The sequence below is a fragment of the Ictalurus furcatus genome, chromosome 5 (genome assembly GCF_023375685.1).
Source record: "Ictalurus furcatus strain D&B chromosome 5, Billie_1.0, whole genome shotgun sequence".
In the NCBI taxonomy this organism is placed as follows: domain Eukaryota; kingdom Metazoa; phylum Chordata; class Actinopteri; order Siluriformes; family Ictaluridae; genus Ictalurus; species Ictalurus furcatus.
Genome location: NC_071259.1, coordinates 29,681,095 through 29,706,935, shown reverse-complemented (window position 1 = coordinate 29,706,935; position 25,841 = coordinate 29,681,095). Strand labels below are relative to the sequence as shown.

At 42.0% G+C, this 25,841-nt stretch overlaps 1 protein-coding gene across 2 annotated transcripts; it reads left to right on the top strand.

Annotated features, from left to right (window-relative positions):
• The first annotated feature begins 208 nt into the window (after nt 1-208).
• On the top strand, nt 209-25,695 carry si:ch211-180f4.1 (uncharacterized protein LOC100144405 homolog). Of its 2 annotated transcripts, none has more exons than XM_053625663.1 (2): nt 209-362; nt 22,569-25,695. In XM_053625663.1, exon 2 carries the CDS (start codon nt 22,626-22,628, stop codon nt 24,861-24,863), a length of 2,238 nt encoding a protein of 745 aa, XP_053481638.1. In that variant the 5' UTR covers nt 209-362; nt 22,569-22,625; the 3' UTR covers nt 24,864-25,695. The 2 variants fall into 2 exon arrangements, with proteins under 2 accessions (XP_053481638.1, XP_053481639.1); XM_053625664.1 differs by lacking the exon at nt 209-362 and adding an exon at nt 2,446-3,609.
• The last annotated feature ends 146 nt before the right edge of the window (nt 25,696-25,841 follow it).

Sequence of the window (25,841 nt, the reverse complement as noted above, 5' to 3'; positions counted from 1 at the left end):
GGAGGGAAACCAGTCCAGGGAGGTGATTGGTTAATGAGTACCGCTAAATGGCGAGAGGGGGCGGGGCTTTAGAGGCGCGTAGGGCGCTTCAAATACGGCTGAAGGGAGAAGGCGCACAGAGAAGAGCTGGAGATTTCACGTTGCTCGTGCTTGTGCTCGTATTGTGGTGCTCGGGGTGAGAGAGATTTAAAAGGGAAACGGAAAAGTAGAGACGGTATAAATAAAGAAATCAATCAATCAACAAACAAACAAACGCCGCACGAGCGTTTCCTTGAACGCACGGACTCTGTTGAGAGAGAAGCACACCGCGCTCGCGCTCGGTCGCTCGCGCTCGTACTGGAGCCATCCGGCGTCGGCTGGAGGTAAGGGCGGCACTTTTATTATCTCTGCTCATTTCCATATACGCAATCACACACACACACACACACACACACTGAAAGTTACGACCTAAGCAATGTCTTAGATTTGCATCCTATAACCTATAAAGATATCTATACATAGATTCAGTGGGTATAGTCGGATCTTGTCGCGCGCAGTTTTGAGTTCTCAGCATCAGCATCAGCATCACTGGACAGTTCAAATAAATAAATAAATAAATAAAAATCCTAACAATAATATGCATCTAAACATAACTTACATGCGTATAACCAAAGCGAACAACACACATTTTAAGATTGAATTGTAGATTTATTTAATAAATCGGCTAGTCTAGGTTTTACCATCTGACCCACTTCACTTAAAAATAAATAAATAAATAAAAAAAAAGAAAGAAAGGAGCCTCTTGAGCTCTTGAGGTCCCATCAGAGGATTGTTTGGTTTAGGGGAACGTTGCGATGGAAACAGTTGCTCAGATTGCAGCAGGATCAGTTTATTACTGCCAAGATGATGCTGGTTAATCAAGATAGCAATACTGTTTAGATTTATATATTTGATTGACATTGAGCTTATATTCTTACTGTCAAGAATTTCCCTCAGACAGATTAACAGTAGTTTATCGTATCGTATCGTATCGTATCTTTGGCTACTTTTAATTCGAGAACAACATTCTGCAATAGCAGGTTCTTTTCATGACAGCACTTACACTCTTAAAATTAAAGGTGGAATCAGCTATAGTAGTTCTCAAAGTAGGGTCTGTGATTTAAAAAATAAAATAACATCATTATTTAGTCACAGTGGCGGAAATCACAAAGCAGCATTCTCATTCTCATGATCAAGTTATCTATTATATACACTCAGAAACATTCAGAAGAGTAGAGTACTAACCGGTACCTTTCTCTGTGGTACTATCACGCTTTAGTGCGTGTGTGTGTGTGTGTGTGTATCTTTTACCTGGAAATGTGCATGTAGTTTACAATTAAAACATTAATCCAAAAGCTAATTACAAGAAGTGGTCCTTAAGGTCCAATTATTTAAGTAGCCTTAAGTCATGTTACACTATAATGTCCATGTAATAGATAGACATTAAATGTTAAAAAAAAAAAAAAAAAAAGGTGTACACTAGACGGTATCGCCCCTGTATGGAATAAAGAGTGAGAGTGTATTCATTTATGGTTATAGGTAGTTATGATCCTGTTTGTTAATCCAAACCTCGATATTCTTCTGAACAGGTCTATAAATGTTGTACTGTATGTACGTTTCCAGTTTTAATAGACTAAAATGTATTCATTAGGTGGAACGTTCGGGAATAAAAAAGCTCTCCGGCTTGCGATAAATAGCCTAAATATCACTGTATGCGTGTTTAAAAAAAATAAGGTTTATGAAAGGAATCAGAATCGGAGCTGAGAGGGGATCTGTGGAATTGATTTGACATTAAAGTTATCCCTGGCTGCAAAAACCAAAAAAAAAAGTTTAAGCAAGACACAGAAGAACCATGTTTCATTCCTTAAAGAGTCCTCAGGCATGCATGATGTCTTTAAAAAGAATGTTGAAGGTTATAACGTGAGTCGCGTCGATCCAATGAGAACACCGATTAATTGAGAAACTGTGTAAATGGTTATAATGAGGATCTCTATGCACTCTCTTCTTTTATTATTTTACTTTATGCTTACCGAATAAATCAGGGTCATAACTCATGTCCATATTTTCCCCGATAGGTGGGTATAGATGAGGTAACAGCTGTCATCGTGTCGTATACAGGTGTAACACTGACACTGCTCGGCTTATAGTTTAATATCCGAAGAGCGCTCTAGCTCGGCTGGAGATCCCTTTTTGTAATCGATCGCTGGTGTAAGATTCCCATATCTTTCAATAAAAGAAGTACGGACGCGCCAGGACCGCGCGTGTAACGTCGTTTGCGTGCCGACGAATAATATTCGTATGAATATTTCATATTTCAGACGGATTAGCATCATGTTTATGAGCTGTCACAGATCACCACGTGTCGAGAGTTCACAAAACACAGCACGGCGTCCTGACAGAATCGACCAAAAGGCTATTTTTTTCTCCTGCGCTGAACAGAAGCACTGAAACCCAGCGTGTACGACAGTAACGTGGGCCCGTGAGAGATCAGACCTATCCGTTCTGGCTCGTGAGAGTTACAGCAAACGGACGGGATTCAATGTGACCTTTGTGAAGAGGCTGCGTGTGTGTGATCGGAGTGAATTTCTAGTGTCTTGTCGAGACTCTTTCGCTAACGTTTTTGTTTTGTTTTTTTAACCTCAATATAGCTTGATTTGATAATGAAAACCGATTAAAGGACATCAACCTACACCCTTCCTGAATATGAGGAATGAAATTTCACGTGTCATCTCCTGATTTGATAATGGAAAAGAATGGAATAGTGTTTGCACTTCGATACTGTTAGATTCCAGCTTTGAGTTATTGCACCTCTGACTATGTAATTATCCTCCCAGCCAGATAAGATATAAGATAAAACAAGATAAGTTAACATAAGTTAAGATAAGATAAGATAGGATAAACTTTATTGATCCCACACTGGGGAAATTCCCTCGTTACAGCAGCTCAATCACACACAAGAGATAAGAAAATACACATTAAATAGGAATAGAATCGAAAAATGTCTACAAATATATATATAATAGGAATAGAAAAATGAGATTAAGGTATAATAGGAATAGAAAAATAAGAATAAAAATAAAAATAAGATCAGTCCGCTCTGTTGGAGCCCAAGTGCACATGCTATAAATGTCAAGACTGTGATTGTTCACAGAGATTAATATTACACAGCTTTTATATCTGGGATCTAAGCTTTATATGTTAGATAGTAAATAAACGTTCGAGGAACGCTCAAGGTATTGTTGTTGTTTTTTTTTTTGTTGTTTTTTTTGTAGACTCGCCAGGTCATGTGGTACAACATATACACTGATTGGTCCCGGAGAATAAGGAGGAATAAGGCTGCTCTGATTTATGCAAATGCTGCAGAGTTGAAGCCGTCCTTCAGTCGAATTGTACTGTTCTTAATGCGATTTTGTTTTTGAATTGTGATTGTTTTGTTCAGCCCTGTAGATCAGTGTGGGGCGTGGGGGGAGACGAGAAGGAGGTGGGAACTGATTGAAGGCTGCTTGTTATGTAATGGCTGTCATCCGCCGTCCAGCTAAAATCCACGCGCACATCATCGGTACTAATTTCTAGCTACACCACTGAGGCAAGGTAGTACACAGAGGACATCAATGGCACAAATTATTATATAATTATGATTCTTTTTTTTAAATGGTACTGGTAATGTGAATGGCAGTGTGGTAAATCCCTCACCCCTGTCCTCTTACACACTCCCTGGCTCTTAAATATACAGCTGTTTTAAAAGGAATTAAACTGTAGTTCAGTCAGCCTTCTGTGACTCACCCTGCAGGCTTGTACAGCATGTTTATGCCAGAATTTACAACCCATTAGCAGTGTTCCCTTTTTGTCTTAAACCATTAAATGCTTCATTTGCACCATTTATCATTAATTAGATCTAGCTGTTTGACTTGGAAAGTGCTTAGAAATCTCAACTTGCATGCAAAATGCTTTTTGGGCTGAGCGTCGAACAGAACTGCAGGTCCAAGAGCAGCAGAGAGAGAAACGCTAACGCCAACGCTGACGCTAAATCAACCGACGGATCGCGGGAGAACCCGTGAGGGCCCGTTCATGACAAAGATAACGAACGCCGTCTAACACGTCACACGCACTTTATCAGCGTCATCATGATTTTTACTTATTTTTAGGCTCAGTTAAATAGCAAAGCGAGCAAACTGACTTGCATGGAGAAATTTGATTAGCTAACGCTGCCTAGTGTTGTGTAACAGCTCGGTCTAACCTGTTACACAACAGGTACCAGCGGGGGAGGGTGAAGGCTAACGTGTGCTATCTCGGAAACATGTGAAGTCAGAAAAAACCGCATCTTTTTTTCGAAACTGCTGCCCGTGCAGCGTCACAGGGCGACGTGTCACATCCAGAGGAAAGCGCTATCCACTCTATTCTAGATGCACGAGCTCACAGACGCTCACGATTGGTTCATGTCACTGTGATTGACGAGGGAGAGAGAGAGAGAATGCCCCGCCCATCTAGATATCACAGCCGGTTTCCGCTCCCAGAACAGTTCCAGTGCAACCGAACTCGGACCACCTCCTGCTCTACAGGTAGGCCCGTGTTCGGTACCGCAGTATGCGTCTTGGCCCGCGTGACAGCTTTCGCGATCTGTTGCGGACTAAACTCCCACTGCGAAAGCCCCCTTAGACTTCCGACCACAGGTGGATGAATCTCAAACACTGGTATAAATTGCACTCTAGATTCCACAACACCGTTATCTCACACTCTATGTCAGTGAGTGTATACAATAAATCAGGATTTCTCTTTGCTTAAGAAAGCGACACAATTTTCACAATCTTCCACACCTTTCACCTTCTTTTGTAGCAGTGCTGCTAACGTCTTCCTGGTATAAAATGATAATAGGATCATTAATATTTAAATACGTGCATGCACTAGACTATATTTTTAAGTAATCAGAACTCAGGTGCAATTTTTAAAGGAATTTGACAGCCTCGAATATACACGCAACCCATTATTAGTATTCACTGTGTGCGTGTGTGTGTGTGTGTGTGTGTGGGGTGCATTTTCATATTTCTTTTAAATTCTCCTGTGGCTTCCTGCTGTCATGTCACTCCAACACTGAAATGCTGCTTTCAGATGTTTGTGTGCTTGTAGTCTGTGTTCCTGACAAATACATGCACACCTCAAACCTGCAGTGAATGAAATCAGGCCACGGTGCTACAGCAGAGATGATAAATATGAGGGTGGATTACTGCGAGACTTAATGTGGTTGGAATCCGAGTGAGCGAGAAACTGCACCGAGGAGAGTCAGTCAGTAATAATCAGATTTACACGCACACACACACGTACGCACGCACATACACGGACACACTACAAATGCAGGAGGGTACACACTTGAATGTTGTAAGACTTGGGTTTGGCAAAGGTATGGCTGGCTGAAAAAAAAAAAAAAATCTGGCTGATGCATATTTCAAGACAATACTACACCTACACGTATAGCCTGAGCAGTGACGTACTGGAAATACACAGTCGGAAATAAAGGTACCAAACTGGACGTGACGTTGTTGCTAACATGGTACCATGAAGGCAAAATGTTTTGTATTTTTATTAGAACATATATCATTGGACATTAAGGACTACTACACTTTCAAAGCTAATTAAAGGGATCACTTTCCGTCCAATCATTTTCCATACCGCTTGCGGCTTGGGGCAGCATGGAGCCTGTCCCAGGGAAGGAGGTGGAGGACACCTTGGACGTGGTGCCAATCACAATACACGGACAATTTGGAAATGCTAATCGGCCTACAATGCATGTCTTTGGACTGGCGGAGGAAACCAGAGTACCCGGAGGAAACCCCCGAAGCACGGCGAGACAATGCGAGCTTCGTGCACACCGGGTGGAGGCGGGATTTGAACCCCCAGCCCAGGAGGTGTGAGGCAAAACGTGCTAACGTGCACTAAGCCAGTATGACCCTATCAATAAGGAACAGTATTAGTTTGGTACCTTTTCATCCTGGTCGTGTAGTAGTGGTGTTGATTGCTTTTGCTGCGCTTATAGAATGCTAGCTTGGCAGTTCATTACACCACAGCTATACGATTAGGAGAAAAGTCTCTGTTATTTCCCCGCAGTGAGAATCATTCCGATGATTCACTGAACGTTGTTAGACTTACATTTATGTTAACGCCATTCAGCAGGCCCTCATATTCGGAGCAACTTCCAAAAACAATTCTTAGGCAAATCAGTAGCTTGGGCACCTGGGATGGTTTATATTTGTTGCCTGGCAGATAAGAAGGATCAACAAAACAAAACACCTTCATTTAGTATGCAGCTCACTGTGGTGTGACGCGCCCCGACGTTGTACCGCTTCTCGTTCTGAATCCCACCACCTGCTGCGCTACACACATCGGCCATGGAGCGATCTGACTCACGATAAAATGGTTTTTACTAGGGGGATTAATTAATTAGCGTGCATAAATGATAGAAGACCTGTCTCAAATGAGGAAAGCACAGGTTTTATGTTAGCTACCAGTTCTTTGCATGGATATTAAGATTTCCATGCAGCCGTAACACAGGACTGGGCAAGTACATTTGAGTTGAGATAATGAGTTTATGATTTGTTCACCCAGCAGGCTGAGCAGCCCTAGTGTAAAGATACCAACAAGCTAAGGCACTGCTTATAAGAAAATACGTCAAATTTAATTAAGCAAGTCTCGAAAATTTCAATCAGCCAGAGGAAGATCGTTTCACCACCTGTGAGCCACGAGAAGTCTTCCTTGTGGCTTGAAGAGGGTTCAGTCAAGCCAAGCTACACTCGTGTCTTGAACAGAAGTTGACCGTTACCATTAGGTACGATGAGGCTGGTGCATTTTTATCTTTGTAGATAAACGACGGTGTTTTAAGACGAACGTGGACAGCTACAGGAAGCCAGTGGAACTCCGGGAACTCAGTAGTGGCGTGACTTGGTGCATCATTCAGACTTAATGCAGCAGTCAAGTCTCGAGATGATGACCATCATTTGACGTGCCTCCTTGGAGGAAAATGGTAGAATCCTCCTGATGTTGTACAGGAGCAAACTACAAGACATTGTTTTGCGACGTGTTCATAGAACAATAACTGACCATCAAACACCTTCCAGAAGATCTGATCTAATCAGTGAGTTCTCAAAGGGAACAGAATGGAGATCAAGGTGTGGTCATGCATGTTCAGCAGGCTAAAGCTGCTCAGTCTTTCTGCGTTTTGGATTTGGGTGACAAGCTGCCAGCGGTAATGAGATGTCTGGCGGATGTGATGATATCGTGTCATCATGTATCAACCTGGAGAGGATGATTTGGGTGTCATCCATATAACAGTGGTAGGAGAAACTATGTGGAGATATTACATCACTAGGAAAAAACGGGCCCAAGCACCAAAACTGGTGCATGTCTGTATGGACCAGATGTATAAGCCAAAACAATGTGTGTGTGTGTGTGTGTGTGTTTCCTCGGAGGTCCGAATCCGAGGAGGAGCTTGCGATTTTTCAAAATTACCACAGGTTTTCTACAGATTTGGGCCAAGACGCGTCCTGTGACGTCGTCACAACGCGCATTCAACCAAATCCCTCTTCGATTCACGTGCGTCGAACACGAGTACAGCTAAATGGGTCTCATTTATCAGCAAACATCACTGTGAAAGACCGCGCAGAAACAATTCTCGCCAATTTGAGTCGTTTTCCGGAAAAAAAACACGGAAAACTCGGGCGTTTTCGGCCGCGACAATCACGACGACGCTCTGCGAAATCCTGTACGGACTGAGTATTTATCCCGCTGTCCTCACAAACCGAAAGAGAGTGCGTCAGTGCTGCTTAGTTAAAAATAGACCATTGTTCCCATTAGTTCTGTCAGCGACGCCATGTTTTTCTACGCGTTTGACAGTCGTTGTTTGTTATAACGTTATGAACGTGCTAGGCGTGGCACCAGAGGTGTTTACAGCAGTAGAGGGTTACACGGCAAAAGGGTTTTCCGTGCACTCGAACCCCCTGTGCAGAGATACAGAGGCTGCCGTCGTGCGATTTTAGGGCGAGTCCAGAGGGACGAGGTTGTGAAATCCAACCTACATTTTTGCATCCAGACACAAAACGGATAGGAACTCGTGTAGGCCGTGAAAGACAGAAACGCATTTTAATTGGTGTTTTGAAAGAGTCAGCGAGCGGTGACGTACCTGTCCGATCGTACACCGCGACTAACCGTGAAGCCGCGGCACGGTAATGACTCTAGTTGTGATGTCACATTGTTAAAAATATCATTCCTGGCGTCAGACCTGTACTTCGCTTATTTCCTCGTACTCAAGTAGTGAAACAGGCCTCTTTTGAAACTCCATGCAGAGCCACATAGAGATAGACGTGGCTCACTCTTTTAAACGACATGAATCCGCCGGTGGACGTGTTTTTGAAGGGCACAGGCCAATATCGACTTGCTAATACTGTTAGAGCCTTGCGTAACGTCCGTGATGATTCAGTGTGAAATGACCTGCCTCGAGTGAGTTACTTAGACGTCCGGCTGCTTCACGCTCGGGTTGAGTGGCGTGGAGGATGTTGTCAGTACTCGCAGTAATACTCTGAAGAGCTTCATTACGGAGAGGCTCGATTGGAGAGGATGGGCTAAATGAACTTCAGAGAGTCTGCCGTTCGATTCAAGTGATGCTGTGGGCGGAGAGAGAGAGAGAGAGAGAGAGAGAGAGCGAGCGCAAAAAAAAAAAAAAGAGAGAGAGAGCGGCCGCTTTTATATCTCTAGAATCATGAAAGAGCTCCGGTTGTGTCCTTGAACAAGACTCGTCTCCCCTGAGACAAGCGTTTTACTTCCATCTCCCATATCTCTCTGACTTCTCTCCTCCACCATGTTGCCTTATCTCTCTTTCCATATCTGTGTTTCTTCTTTTCGCGCTCGTATTCTATCGGTCCGATCGGAAATTGTTCTCTACTTCCACGGGGCTCAGGCGATAGAGTGGAGAAGAGGGAAGAAGTAGGAAGGGAGAGAAAATCCGAGTGAGGAATAGAGATAAAGGAAGACATAGATGCGTTTCCGTCCATCTCGGTGTTTATCAGGACCGACTTGTGGAGTAGCAGACGGTGCTAAAACTCTTTTTTTTTTTTTTTTAACTCATTCAGATAGACTGTCTATACTGTCTAGAGTTAGGATACATTTTCCCAGCTCTTCAGGTTAGTCTCCTGTGGGTGAGAAGCAGCTGTTTAAACTGGTATTTTTTGTTTTTTTTGCTCATAGACTTGTTACTGTCCAGCTGTTTTTAGGTTGTAATATATATATTTTTTTCATTTTTAACAAAATACCACGTGTACTCGAAGTATTTATAGTTTAAAGCGCTTAGAAATACGTGGAAAGAACCTTTTTTTTAAATGCTAGGGCTGGATTGAAATAAAATCATTTTTGTCAGCAGCAATTCAAAGCATCACGCTCACTCCAAAACACAGCTGCAGAGGCTGATGTGTATCAGATGGCTATCAGATCAGGAGAACATTCCCCACAGCTTTTCTGCCTCATAATCACCTCCGGCATGCGTTCAGTCTCAGTTTGGAATCGAATTAAGTGAAATCTCATTGGTTCACTTCAGCTGGAAGAGAAAAGATGCCAGAGAGTGAGATTGTGTGTCTGTGTTTATCAGCTTTGGAAGAAATCAGAGAGAAAGGATGTCGGTCTCGAAGGTTCGGACTCGAAAGTGCGGCTACCTGAAAAGGTCAAGTCCGGATAAAGGCAGCTTCGGCGGTGTTGCTATGGAAAGGAATCAGAGATTCTTGAACCGTGTGTCATATTCAGGAGAAGCGATGCATCCTTCCTTCAGCGCAGAAGGGAAAAGGAGAACGCTTGTCAATCATGGTGTGACCGCGTGAACGTGTGAGAAAGGGTGGGTCAGGGGTGTGGAGGATGTTGGCGAGATGTTGACAGATTGTGACACTCCAGATTTAGCTCTCTGCACCAATTAACAGCTGCTCCATCCTCCTCGTTCATGTGCCACCGAAAGAAGAAGTCGGGGCTGAAAATGAAAGACCCGAGTGTAGACCTGACTCAATTATTAATGAGTTGCGCATACATTTTTCATCACCTCCAATGCATTTGCAAATATGAGAGGCCATGTCGGAGCATAGCAGATGAGAAAGAGTGCGTTCAGAAAGCAGAGAGCAGCCCTGCGCTACATATTACCCAGACACGCCACCATAATCATCATCAGGTTTTACACCACAGCTGTGAAATAGCAAGAAGAAGTTCTGTGACTCACGGCTGTCGGGTTTACTTTTCATTTACAGGGTCGTGCGTGTACTTTTTTCGCTGTTAATTTGCAGCAGTGAAACACTGAATAATGAACTAAATTCACACAGAGGATGGAGTGACATGATACGGAAAGAAAGATGGAATTAAAGAGAGAAAAAAGTTGAAGAAAAAAGAGAGAGGGTGACGAGAAAGAGGTTGTGTGGGGGGGAAAGCAGAAAAAGAGACGTACCGATGAAGAACGAGAGAGAAAAAAGGAAAATGGAGGCAATAGATCATGTGACATAACTAGGTAGATGGGAAAAGAAAGAATGAACGAGACAAAGAAGGAAAGGGTGGGGTAAAGAGAAAGAGACGACGAAGAGACGAAAGGCAGAAAAGGTGAAGAAAGAGGGAGAACGAGAAAGAAAGAAAGAACCAAAGGGTGATGAGAAAGAGATGACGTGAGAAAAGCAGCGACGACAAAGGGATGGAGAGAAAAAGGACCATGAGGAAGAAATACAGGACAAAAGAGACGAAGAGAAAAATAAAAAGGAGAAAACGTTCAACTGAAATACGCAAATAAAACGAAATAGATGAATAAAGAAGGAAAGAAACAAAGAAAGAAGTGAAGGGTGGGGCAAAGAGAAAGAATGTTAGAAAAGCAGAAAGAGATAATGGAGCGAGAGAGAGAGAAAAAAACTACGACGAGGACGAAATACAGGAAGAAAGAGACGGATGAGAAAAGAAAGAAGGAAAGGAAAAAGAAATGAAAGGTAACATGAAATAAGCAAATGAAATGAATGAAAGAAGGAAAGAAAGGGTGAAGAGATAAAGTGAGAAAACAGAAAAAGGGAGAGAAAAATGACAATGAGGAAGACATACAGAAAGAAAGAGATGAAGAGACAAATACAAAATGTGAAATCTAATAAAAAGCTAATAAAAAGAAAGAATGGAAGGGTGTGGCCAAAAGAATGAGAGAGAGAGAGAGAGAGAGAGAGAGACAATGAGGAAGAAATATAGGAAGAAAGGGAAAAAAATGAAATGTAATGTAAAATAAGCAGAAAAAAAGAAAGAAAGGAAAAGGAGAAACAGATGAAGGGAAATGAATGTGTGTACGTGTGTGCGTGTGTGTGTGTGCGTGCGTGTGTGTGTGAGCGTGTGTGTTTAAAACTAAGCTGCTGATTGGTCAGATGTGAAGCCCAGCTGTGACATCACCAGGGGGCAGTAGGAATTCAAAATGAAGATCATTCTGTCAGTGTCTTCAATGGGAAAATGTTTAACTTGACTTAGCTATAGTAAAACAATTGTAACGTATTAATTGTAACAGTTCTAACATTCGACCTGAAGCACCGTTTGAAAAGAATCTATACGTCATGAGGTTCGGTCTGAATTCATTCTCGCAAAGGAGTGTGAGGAAGAACAATACAGCCGTTCTAATAAATAAAAGGCATACTTAGTACACAGCTCTACAGTTGCTTCGCAAGTAATAAACCCTCGAGCGTGTGACGGAAAACTTCTAAATTAAAGCCACCTTTTTTCTTTCTTTCTTTCTTTTTTTCCTTTCAAATTCACTGGATCAAAAAATAGCGAGTTTATCTGGGCTTTTGCCTCAGGAAAAGAATCTCTGCTCTGTTGCCTTTCACTGCGTCTGGAGGCTTGTTATGTTTGTGCACTACAACAGATGTAAAAATAGCAACAGATATCACATTAACGTTGTACGTGCACTAAATAACTCAATTATTGGGCTGAAATCCAGGATCGGATCTCTAGAAATCCCAATAACAGCTTCAGTCTGATCGAAAATAACGTAGCGTGTGATTTTTAATTACCGGTTTAACCCTTTAAACTCCCGGGAGCTGTCAGTGGGTTCGGTCTCTTCCTATTAGTTTCGTTAAAGCTACTGAACGATTCATCGTCGTCACTGAATAATACGCTTCGATACGAATAACTGAATAATAAGCCGAGGCTTCACGGGGTTAATCCGGTAAGTACAGAAATCAGATCACGGTGGCGTCGTAAGCACACGTAAACACACTTCCCCAGTGAACGAGAGCACCAGGTTGTCCAGGGTTGTTGTTCAGCATGAAACTCTCAATCGAATATATTATACAGAGCAACAGCAACGTGTTTGTATTGCGTATAATTCAGTACACGTTATTATCAGTACGCTTTCTATTTAGGAATGGGTTTCTATGAGGGATGTAATTGAATGAAAGAGATACAAATACAGATTTCTTTCAGGTTTTTGGAAGAAATCTTGCCGCAACGTTTCACCGGATAGGGGTCTGACCGGGAAGGTTAAGACTAGAGTCTTAACCTTGGCATCGGGATTGAGATCCTTCAAGATCTAACAAGAACAATTCAGCGAGTGGGAGGTTTTTATTTGGATGCGGGGCACGAGTGGTGGGTTTGTGGGAGAAACCTACACCGTGCTTCATTTATAACTTCCAGGTCAGAGTAGTGTTTATGAGTTTGTTAAAACCATAATGACCTTTCTTTTACTTTCACACTATCCGTTGTGACCCAGATGAGGACGGGTTCCCTTCTGAGTCTGGTTCCTCTCACGGTTTTCATCCTTGGGAGTTTTTCCTCACCACCGTCGCCACCGGTTCGCTCAATAGGGATAAACTCACACACTTAAAATCTCTATCCTGTGTATATATATTTCTGTAAAGCTGCTTTGAGACAATGTCCGTTGTTAAAAGTGCTATACGAACCAAAGGGAATTGAATTGAATTGAATACTAACTACATGAGTGGGATTCAGCTGTGTGCATTAGGGACTTGAGTCGTATAGCTGAGGTTGAGATACGTTCAGAGACAGGATTTACACGCCATGCTGGCAGGGCTAATATTTAATACATACACATAATGATGATTAAAAGAAAGAAAACCCAAACCCTTCCTGTGTCGGTTGAATGCTGCGTTCAATTACAGGTCGTAACCTGTTCGTTCCTGACCACCAACCAGGAAAAAAACCCAAAGAAAACGCTCCCTCAACTTCTTCACTCGGCAAGTGGCATCAAATCAACATGGCTGCTCACAGAAGTAAACACTTTGTAGTTTTAATACGCTGAGGCCGAAAATGATGGGACAGGCTTCCCATTTTTGAATTAAGTCGAATTCAGCATATATTCGAATACTGATACAGATATTTGGAGCTCTGCACAAATACAAATAGAGCTTTGTTGCACTGCTTTACACCCCTAGTTTCTATCCAATACATAGAGCAACAACAGGACAGTAGGCTTCTATGGTTCATGAACTTGGACAGATTGATGGATAAATGCTAACCAGATAATTACACATGCCGCCATTTTAAAAGGTTAATATCATAAACCATAGCAGACCATTACCATGGGGTAAAAATGGATTATCAGCCAGTAACATCCCAGTATTCAACAGCTCAGCGACAGAGAGCTAGCTATCAGTGACAGGCTTGGGTAGCATACTGGATGTACGTACTGTATGATATTAAGACATACGATCTGTTCATTTGTATTACACTTCATACTGTTCGTAAACCACAAGGAATGTATTTGCACTGCTAAAATGTACTCAGAGTAGTGAAGAGAAATTAAGTATTCATCATTTTATCTATAAGTGGAAAATGTACACAGTAAAACCTGGACATGAGTTTGTGTGTGTGTGTGTGTGTGTGTGTGTGTGTGTGTGATATCACATGACTATTACGAGAAATTGCACCTGATCCTGAAACATCCTGTTAGTCAAGATGGAGAAAGAAATCACAGCTTTACAGAAGGAATAATCTGTATTTAAAAAAAAAATTTAGTAGACATGCTCGAGTTTTGCTTATTTATTTATTTGTTTGTTTGTTTGTTTGGGGGAGGGATTATTAGTATGAGATATATATATCATTATTTATTTATTTATTTATTTATTTTAAATGTTTTAGCCAGACTAGCATTAAAATTTTTTTAGCATGACTTTTTTTAAAAATTTTTTTATTAGTTTTCTTTTTGGAGTTTTAGACAATTTTAGCGTATTTCTAAACGATTAAGTCAAAGATAAATATAGAATAACATGGGCCATGTTCTGGTTAAAATGAGCCGTGTATAATAAGTCGTACTGTTGTGGTGATATCTTCTGCGGGGCGAAGCTCTTTTAAAACCAAAACCTAAAAAAAAAAAATTTCCAAAAGATTTAAAATTGTATTTGAGGGAAAAACAAGCACGGTAATTCCACGTAACGGGGTTATTGTCATTGAAGGTATGATGAAACTAGGACTGTGTAATGTGTACTGGTCGGTGCTACACTGTCACTTACTGCGCCGACTGTATTGTCCTGTTTTCGGTACCGTCGTCCACTTTATGTAGAATGTGTCGTCACATGTCGTTAGCGTGTTGCTTTATGTAGCACCGTGGTCCTGGATGAACGCTGTTTCGTTTCTCTGCGTACTGTACCAGCTGTATACGGTTGAAATTACAATAAGAAGCCACTTGGTTTAGAACAAACCTTTATATTGCGCTGGTTTCGTAAACATCTGGCTCGATAATCTCTCTTAAATTACACTCCGGGCCTCACAGAGTACTTTATCTGCTCACTGGACTGAGTGCGGAAATTTTTTACCAAGGAGCGGTCTAACTAGGATCTGCCCCACTGATCAGCACTTAACGCAAGGAAGAGCTTCTCTGCCTCGCTTTTATCCAATAGCTTTGTTATTTAACACAGAGGCCTTGAGGTACCGGCAGAGCACACTAATACACACACACACACACACACACACACACACACACAGAATCTGTATCTTTTTGTCCCTTTTGGCTATTTGTCATTTAACAATCCTGAAAACATAGCATGGTCATTAGAGTCTGAGGTCATTTGACATCGACCTCTTACTGTAGAGTCATGACCTACTTGTACTGATGATTATTTCCCAGAGCCTTACAATAACGATAATAGGACCCGCATATACGATGCAATAAACATTAGGAAAATGAACCTACTGGAGTCTGATGAAAATTTCTGGAAATGTTGTGCCTGCTCTGAAATGGGAATTGCCACCAATATTAGACATTCTAATTTCTGGGGGAATATATATATATATATATATATATATATATATATATATATATATATATATATATTCTAACTAAAAAATGCATTTTAAATCAGCCAATCATGTGGCAGCAGAGCGATGCATAAAATAATGCAGATGCAGGTTGAGAGCTTTAGTTTAGGTTCACATCAAACCGGAAAATACGATCTCTGTGACGATGTTGGTGTGAGATGGGCTGAAGCCGCTGATCTTCTGGGATTTTTATACCTAGCGAGCTGTAAAGATTATACAGAGCGGTGCGAAAAATAAAAATCATCGACTGGGTGTCAGATCTGTGGGCGGAAAGTAACGGTAAATGATCTGCACTTATATAGCGCCTTTTAACCTTAGCGGTAACAACGCGATTTACACTGTTTCTCAACTTGGGGTCCAGTGTCTTGCTCAAGGACACTTCGGCATTTGGAGGTACGTGGGCCAGGTATCGAACCACCAACCCAGCGATTAGTGGACAACCTGATCTACCTGATCTTACCTGAACCACAGCCGCCCTGAAACAAATCGCACCTCCGCCCTGTGTGTGTAGAGTTTGCTGCGGGGGTTTCCTCCAGGTACTCCGGTTTCCTCCCCCAGTCCAAAGACATGTGTTGTAGGCTGATTGGCATTTCCAAATTCTCCGTAGTGTGTGAATGGGTCTGTGAATGTGTGTGCAGTTGTACGCTGCAGCGGGTTGGCACCCTGTCCAGGGTGTTCCCCGCCTTCTCGCCCGAGTCCCCTGGGATAGCTCCCCGAATCCATTCCCCAAATGGATGGATGGATGAAAGGCTATGATAACATAATTAACCACTTTGTACAACCGTGATGAGCAGAAAAGCATCTCAGTACTTTGTCAAACTTTGAGGTGGATGAGCTACAACTGGTTTCCACTCCTGTCAGCCAAGAACAGGAATCTGAGACTACAGTGGGTACAGGAGCACCCAAACCACCCAAATCCAGGTTCTATGATCCTGCACCCACTGTAGGAGTTGGTCACCTTACTGCGTCTTATTACCTCGTCGTTGGATTCTTGTGTGTGTGTGTTGTTGTTGTTTTTTTTCCTTCTGCTCTCTTACCTAATTATGCTTTTTCACCCTCTCCACGGTCGCTCATTTACTCTTGTTTTGTTTTGTTTGCTTGTGTTTTAATAAAATCGCCCGTCTCGGTATGAAAACCATGCACATGCTGTGAATCATTTTGATCTGTGAGTCAGTGCTGGCAGCTTGGTTAAATATTGCAGCCGTAATAATGAGGATATAAACACAGTGTCAGGACCAGTGTTGAGTATTGCTCCTGATATTACTGAAATATCCCATACGAAGGGATTCAAGGGAAGAGTAGTGTACAGGAATTACATAGCCGTGGCAGCGCGGAGCTCAGGGCTCTGTTGTTAATGTGGGACTGGGTCACGGGGATTAGGATACGTCTGTCATTCAGCATTACGCCGTCTGACACTGCGACGCTGCATCCGAGCATGACTTCAGGAGGTTTGGAGCGTATAGACAGGCTTGGTTGGAAGTGTGTGCTTTCTATTGAATTGTTTTTATTGAAAAAAATGGATAAAATTATCAGAGATATTTGTTTCGGAAAAAAATTGTTTTATTGCACTTTAAAGAAGTCTTTTTTTTTTTTTAGAAATCATTGAATCACAGTAGGACTTCCACTCAGTCATATTGAATATGCGACTCTTTCAAATGCTGAATATGAGCACAACTAGACTCGGGATGCATCAAAGAGTCCAAATCCGACATCGTATGATACTATATGACGTAAACCTAGTATACATCGACGCACTAATGAACAGACAACACAAAATGACAAAGATCTTGGACGTATTTCATGACTAATGATGCCGATCAAAGCAAAGCAGACTACAAACCGTGCTCTGTGGAAATATATATATATAAAAAAAAGAACTACCGCATATTCCTACAACCCAAGTAACCCAATAAAACATCTTACGGCGTTTAAACGGTATCTTAAATAGAGAGCGTGATTGTCTAATCCGGTCAATCTTTGTCTTGAAACGTAAAATTTAGAAAATAAGGTGCAAGGCCCGAAAATGGGTGCGTTAGAACAAGAAACGTGCTATAATAATCTGCGCTTTAAAAACTGACACACTTTTGCCCTGTGGGTTAATTGAAATACATGTCTAAGAAGCTGCTTGTGAATCCATGCGGTGAAAGCTAATCACAAAACAATGCCAGGAAGGTAATGCTCAGATAAGTTCAGATTTGTCGCTTGGTTAGGGAACCAGTAAATGTATTATTGTATTTCAACAGCAATAGGGCTGATCAGTATGACGATTATTACATCCATATTGTAATACATTATGCCATACTACACGTCTAAGATATTTATTTTTATCTTGAATTACTATTATTATTATATTTATATTTACATTTAGGCATTTTGGCAGACGTCCTTATCCAGAGCGACTTACATTTATCTCATTTATACATCCGAGCAGCCGAGGGTTGGGGGCCGTGCTCAAGGGCCCAGCAGTGACAGCTTAGTGGTGCTGGGATTTGAACTCACGACCTTTCAATCAGTAGCCCAATGTCCCATATAATAATAATAATTATTATAATATTATAATATATATAATATAATTATATAAATATTATAAATGTTTTGCTTTCAATGTAATATAAATATATAATATAATTATATAAATATTATAAATGTTTTGCTTCCAATCAACGTTTCTAAATGTTATTTTAAATAATAATAATAATTATAATAATTATTATTATTATTTGGAAGCAAAACATTTTTATTTATTATAAGATTTAAAATTTTTTTGCAATTATTTAGACTGTATTTTTTGCCTTTTAAATTATAGGTAATTATAGTTGTAGACATTATGTAAAAGTATCACTGAGCTCATATTTGTTTATTATATTATTTTATTATTAATGCGACACTACTGTTATTCTGGCAGTTTGTTAGCAAACCTATACATTATGTATTGTCTTAAAGTGTCGTGATTTTATTTTTTTTTGTCATATCTCCAACATCTTACTTATAAATGATTTAATGTACACAATTAGAATTTAAGATTTAAGAGTGCTGTATCTTTAATCCATGTTTAGAATAAAGGCTGCACTACCATCACCTTTTTCAGAGTGTACATGTCTGGAGTTAAGGAGTTTGGAGTTTTGGGGGTTTTTTTAAAAGCTTTTATCACATAGTATCTCTCCCATTTTCAGTCTCACTGTTCCTGGAGTGTTTTCCTGCCCTGTCACCTGACTCAGATCATTTGAAGCTCTTTGTGAGCTTAAAAAGGATAGTGTTAGAAAACAAAAAAAAGTGTTGTGCAGTGGGATTCCAAGAACATGATGAAGGAAAACATGTTATTTTTCTTGCTTGGTGTGTTAGAGCAGGGAAAATCTTTTCCTTTTTGGTGAGGTGGTTATATTTTTGCTTTTTTTTTTTTTACCTCCCCCCCCCCCCGGTAGAAACCTTCCCACTTTATGCATGAACAGAAAACAGCCCTAAGGGTCCATCCCTTTTCCTACCTCCTGTCAGGTTGCCATGGCACCAGGCAAGGTGGCCCCAATTCCTTCTGTGCGGAAGGGTCGAGAGGGGACGCTCCTGAACCAGTGCACCACTTGCTAATGTGATCAGACAGGCGTGCCGGAGACCATCACACATCCAGGGCAGGCTAGGCTACAGCTGGTCCACTCACAAACGTAGCCTAGAGCCAAAATGGCTACAGAATTCTCACAACAAGTGAAGAAAAAACCAATATGGCTCCAGTTGAACCCACGCAAAACCATATGTCAGGAGCTGGATGTCGGGCCTAGAGACAATATGGATACAAAATAATTCTGTCCACGAGTAAGAACAGAAAAGCAGGTCAGCTTTTGAGCAACGTTCTCAATCTTATACGGAATTATGAAATGCTAGCTTCAAATGATGGTACTTTAGAAGATAGCGAATAAAGGAAAAACTCACACTAGCTTCTTATCAGACAAATTTACAAGCAAAAGTACATTCATTTGCAACATTATTTTCCTTAATATCCTTCCTTCTCCTGTTCTGATCCAGATTAAAAACAATAACTAGCAGACATAGCACTTCCTCCATTTCTTCTGCATCGCAATACGCAGAAGTCTACACATCCAGAGCAGTTGTGTTGTTGGTTGACGTTCCAAATTCCTGCATCACAGATCACCAACATTGAACTTTACGTGAACTTTTGCCAGCAGTATTAATTTGCAGTTGGGCTTAGTATCGCTAGCTTAAACAGCTTAAACGTTAATTCTGTACCAAAATGGTGGATTTAGCATCATCACCAATTTTCCGGTCTCATCTTAGACACGCCTCGATGCAAAACCGCTGCCCAAAAATGCTTCCAGCTTCTACCCCGAGATCATTAGAAGAACGCAATCGCTTTCATTTACTGATAGACATTCAAAGATCCGGGCCGTTGTAAACCTTCATGCCAGGTCAGTGTGTGATGTCCTGTAACAGCTCTGTTCTTCTCTGGGTTTTGGAAATCTGGAGAGATGGAAAACTGCTGCCCTGATGCCTTGATACCTTTGCTATCTAATCTCTGAGAAGGTTGAAATTCAACATATGATCCATAGAAGTCAAAGTGTGACAGCTTTACCAGGATACCCTGCACAAACATTTGCTAAAAGTTTGTTAGTTCTATATTTTCCACTTAAGATGGTGTACAAGGTTATGGGATGTGTTGGACAGTGAAGGGGGTGTCCTGTCTTCTGAATAAGTCAGATAAGACACAGATGAACCTTTTGAAGGCATCATTCTATGCAAAGATTTAATCTGGACTTGACTTGATACCTTCCTGCCTCTGAGGCTGTATGTGGGTGGTGGTGGTGGTGGTGGTGGGTTTGCCTTGCATTACAGAAGATAAAGAGACTCTTCCATTAAGATGAATAAAAGTGCTCTAAAATCTGAAGTTGCTCACGAACACCCACAAAGCTCAAGGGGCGGCAAGAGCGACACAGACATGGCTTTGAAAATCCATTTTAAGACATATCTGGGTCACTTTCGCCTGCTTCATAGCATCAGGTGGGAAATGAGGGTACCTCCTTCCTTTGTTGCCCACTCTTGAACATTATAATATACTCAATCTGACCAGTCTCTCTCCCTCTCTTTCTACGTCCTGACAAAGCCCCCTGGAGAGTCAATTTGTGCACAGTGCTTGAGAAGAATCAAAGTAGGGAGCAGGGCGGGGTCGAGGGAGCATCGTACAGAGGGGATGAAATTATTCCAGGCCTGTTTTCATTTTCATCTCCCGCCACTCCCAGAGCGTCAAGTCCATGTTCCGCCTTTGTTCAAACCAGCGCTGGGCTGTTGAAGTGAAGGGTTTCCACCGTAAGGGACACATTAAAGGAGCCGCAGATCTGAACCGGCAGCCTGTTTTACATGCCTGTGTGGAATATGTCGGGTTTTCGCTCGTCAGCTTTCGCTCTCGAATGTGATTTGCTAAAATGAAGCCGGTTAGACGTTGGCAGCCTGGTTCTCTGCAGCTCTGACTCTGAGGAGAGCTCCACGGGGAAATATGATTGATTGCATGGAAGTTATAGTCACCCTTCTGTCTTTGGCGGTTTTAATAAGCTCATGTAGTAGCTAACCGGACCAGATGGGGATAAAAACGCCTTGCTATCAGATATTCATATTACATAGCGAAAGTATTCCACATGCTCATAAAAACTGCAGCTTTGCTCGTCAGTGGTGTGGCACTGCTACCCAGTGGCAAATTAAACACCAAAATTAAAAAGAGATGTTTTCAAAGGCTTTTGATCAGTTTCGCTTTAATATTGTGATGATCATTTTGAACATTCTTCACCAGCACACCTGAAAGGACTGTACTGTATGATTAGTCTCTCTCTGATTCAGCTCAGCAGGTAATTATAAAGCCTTTCGTGCATTAAAGCAGGTGTTTTGGTTCAGGGAACTCTACCTATATAGGGTTATGGCTGAAGAGCTGGGAGTGGCTTCTATTAGCGGCTTCTGTTTTTCAGCCTCTAGCTCTCTCCTCTCGTTTTCTGTCAGCTCGGATCAGCTCGTTAGTACAGAAGTGTCAGTTGGGAATGTGTGTTTATGTGCACATTTGGTGCCAATGGAGTTCGAGATCAAGTCCACAATCATTTTTTTGATAAAAAAGTATTGTTTACTGGTAAAGTAGTGATCTACTTAGTAAAGATTTAGGAACAGTTTTGGCCTGTTATAGCAATTTGCGTTGTCAGGGATATCCGGCAGATCCTGATGGATATGTGTATAAAGTGTTTCGAGCTTAAACACAATTCTGGGTATTTGTGATATCCCCTGCACTGAGGTTACATCGTGTTGAAGAGATTTCGAGTAAAAGCACTCTGAATCATTGTTTATTGCATTGGTGCTCACTCTTTATTCACCGTTTTTATTGCTAAAGGCCATCAGAGAGACCTTAGGCTCAGACTTTACACGATCACGCCGTTTTTAGAGGCTTGCTTTCATTCCGTGGAAGTATTGAGATGGACTACGCTGAGAGTTCATTCTTTGATGCATGATTGCTTTTATCTTCTCCCCTCTATAAGCTTGGCAGGTGCTTCTTTGCATACATCGGCCACACTGTGGTACACTCAACAAACGGTTGCTCTCAGTACGACCGAGATGAAAGGCAACTAAATAATACATCATCACTTTAAAGCCCTTTGCATGCAGATTACATCATTTATGAACAAAAGTTTTGCATGATGAAGATTCTAAACACGCGACCCTATGATGCCAAGTTTTAACGTGTTGTCTGATGACCGATCGGACGTGTCCAAAACTGACCGACTAAAACCCGGGACATGCAAGCGTGATATTCTTTTAAAATGTGAGCCATATAAAATGGCTTATAGTGAATGCCTATAAGGATTTATTTATACAATTTAAAAAAGTCATGAATTACAGAGCCAGTTTACGTGGCTCCTAAACAATCTGGCAATTCAAATGGTGGTAGATGTGTGCATCCGGACTGGGATCCTGCTCGAACCAACCAAAGAGTTGCAGGAGTGACAGTTTTTACTCTTGTGCTGGTCAGAGCTAAAGGTCAGAGGTCACTCTGAACGTATTGGAAATGCTTGCTGCATTCAGTCATTCATCTTAAGTATATGCTTTATCCTTGTTCAGGACCTTACCTATCCAAAGAACCCTTGAGGAAAGAACCCTTTTTCCAGGAGTTTACATGACAGGACTCAAAATAAATATATGCAATACCATATTTTAATAGCCTAGATTGCATTCTTACGGATAACATATTTCTTTCTTCTCTTTTTGTTTTGCAGGATTGAATGAGCCAACGCCTGTGACCAGCACTCGAGATCTCCAAACAGACCTTCAGCATGAAGAGAACTGCCATTTCCACTCCACTGCTCTCCATCTGCCTCGTTCTGATTGCATGTCGCTGTTCCCTGGCATCGTCATTCTGCCCAGCTCAGTGTGTTTGTGAAACACGGCCATGGTACACCCCTCAGTCTGTGTACCATCAGGCGAAGACTGTGGACTGTAACGAACTCCATCTAAGCACCATCCCACGAAACATATCTTCTGACACTCAGGTGCTGCTTCTCCAGAGCAACAACATCTCCGTGGTGACTTCAGAACTGCGGACTCTTGTCAACCTCACTGAGTTGGACCTCTCTCAGAACCACTTTACCCAAATCCAAGATGTTGGTCTGGGCAACTTAACCCAGCTGGTCACCCTTTACCTGGAGGAGAACCAAATTAAAGAACTACCTGATTTCTGCATGAAAGATTTAGTCAGCTTGGAGGAGCTTTATATAAACCACAACCAGATCTCCTCAATTGGCCCCCATGCCTTTTCTGGTTTAGGGAACCTGCTTAGGCTCCATCTAAATTCAAACAAATTGGTGGCTATTGATAGTCAATGGTTTGAATTCCTCCCGAACCTGGAGATCCTCATGATAGGTGAGAACCCTATACTTGGATTGGAAGATATGAACTTTCACCCTCTTTCAAAATTGCACAGTTTGGTACTAGCTGGCATGGGCCTCAGGGAAATACCTTCTGGAGCGTTTCAAGGACTGGAGTACCTAGAGAGTCTCTCATTTTTTGATAATAAACTGACAGAAGTGCCCAGAGATGCATTGCGCGCTCTGCCAAACCTGAAGTTCTTGGACCTCAACAAGAATCCTATTGTGTATGTGCAGGCAGGTGATTTCCAGAACTTTGCCCACTTGGAGGAGCTCAGCATGAACAACATGGATGAGCTTGTGGCTGTGGAAAGAAATGCATTTTCCAACCTCCCACAGATGGCCAAGTTGGAGGTTTACAACAACCCTCGTCTGTCCTATATCGACCGCGAGGCTTTCCGTGGCATGTCTAGCTTGCGCACTTTGCTGTTCCACAACAATGACCTCACCCTCCTTCCTCACGAGGTTTTAACTTCCTTCCCCAGCCTGGACGAAGTCAGCCTCCATAGTAACCCCCTCAGGTGTGATTGCCTCTTGATCTGGGGGCCAATCTTTGGTAACCAGTCAAGTCTCAAGCTTCTGGAATCCAAGATTACTATGTGTGCCTCTCCTCCAAACCTGGTAGGGCACTCTCTCCAGGAAGTGGTGTCAAATAACTGGGACATTTCAAGTAACACCTGCCTGCCAGTCATATCTCAGAATAGTTTCCCTCCCAAGCTCAACGTCACAGCTGGTAAGCCGCTGACGCTTAACTGCCGTGCTGTGGGTGACCCTGTCCCTCAGTTCTACTGGGTAACCCCCACAGGTGACAAAGTCACCTCAGAAGTTGTATCCCCAGCGCTGAATGAGGGCAGCAGTGGCATGAGGAAGCACAGATTGCAGGACCAAGGCGCTCTGGAGATCCTCCATGTTGAACCAGAGGACGGTGGTTTATATACATGTGTGGCGTGGAACACAGAAGGTGCAGACACCCGGAGTGTCTCTGTGTATGTAGACAAGAGTAATTGGCATGATGACCGGCAGAAAGCCAACCAGCAAGGGGGAAGGAACACCACTGGAGCCCTGGTTATCCTTGCAAAAGTCATCCATGCACAATCTGTAGTACTGGAATGGAAAGTTTACCCCACTACCCGTGTCTCCAGCCATGAGATGCTACAACCCAAGTGGCTCAGTGCCACTATGAGAATCAACAACCCTCACATTAGTTACACGGCAAAGGTCCCGGTGGACGTTCAAGAATACAACCTCACGCACCTGTTACCCTCAACAGAGTACCAAGTCTGCCTGACCATGGCGTCGACAGAGCAGCAAACTCAGCAGTCCTGCATCAATATCACCACCAAAGAAGCCAGCTTTGCCGTAGAGATAGTCGCGCAACCGAGCAACGTTGCCTTGGCGGCGGTGATGGGCTCCATGTTTGCCATCTGTATCATGGCGCTGCTGGTGTTTTACATGGGAAGACGTATAAAGCAGAAGTCCTGCCATCACTCGTTGAAGAAGTACATGCAACACGCCACCTCGATTCCCCTCAACGAGCTCTACCCACCTCTCATCAACCTGTGGGAGAACGAAACTGAGAAAGAGAAAGAAGGGCCCGTCGACCCTCAAAGCTCACAGATAGACACCTCAAAGACATACATGTGGTAGTTCGGTACAGGATGCATAGACGGACACTTTAAACAAAGTATGTACGGTGCTGTACATAGACGATAATTGTACGTAGTTACTTACTAAGATGTCATTGTGAAAGATGTATTTTTAGATATAACCCTCCATAGCTGGAACAACTCTCTACTTATTCGGGTACGGTTGTGAAGTGGTTATATACAGAGTAGATGAATTTTTAAAAGTGCCCAGCCAAACACACCCTTGCAATAATCTCGCATCAAGTTTCTATGAACAGTTCAACATTACGCATGCAGATATATTAATTATTTGTCTAATTTACTAACCATAGAAACATTACCGTCACGAGTCTGAACCGAAGCCTTGTCGTCCCTGCACAGGCTGTTGACAGAGTCAAGGTTGCATATTTTTGGATTTCTTGCATGGTGTTCTTGCATGCTGTTTCAGTTAGTGCTTAGAAAGTACCTTCGTTTTTCTCGCGTCTTAAAATACAAAGATGTGAGAAGGTGGAACGCACACCCCTTCTGTATCCATTCCGATGTTTATCACCTGCACTGAATTCACAAATCTTATCCGCCAGCTGTTGTGAAAATCGCTGTTACCTGCAACTAATTAGCTGTCAAGCATAATTAATAATTGCTACAGCAACGACGCAGCTACGTGTATTCACTTTTTACTTTTGGAGCTCACTTTTGAACTGTGTATGTCTGAATGTAGATATTTTTACTATTGCCGATACACTTTCTTTCTTTTTCTTTTTTTGTCACTCGGTACGAGTTGAATGAGGTGTACAGGTTATACTGAAGCTTGGTGGAATTTATGTTGGGAAACACCTACAATCTCTTCTGTCACATATAGGAAAAAAAAAAAGATCTACGGTCTATAAATAATCGAATGGTGACACAATGTTGTCGTTTTGGCTCTGTACTCCAGCACAGAGAATTTAAAATCAGCTTAAAGTGCAACGACACAGCTTCACGGTCACTTTCCCAATTTTTT

What these genes read in the sequence shown, in the direction of transcription:
- si:ch211-180f4.1 (XM_053625663.1), top strand. Translation starts at nt 22,626, where the DNA reads ATGAAGAGAACTGCCATTTCCACTCCACTGCTCTCCATCTGCCTCGTT.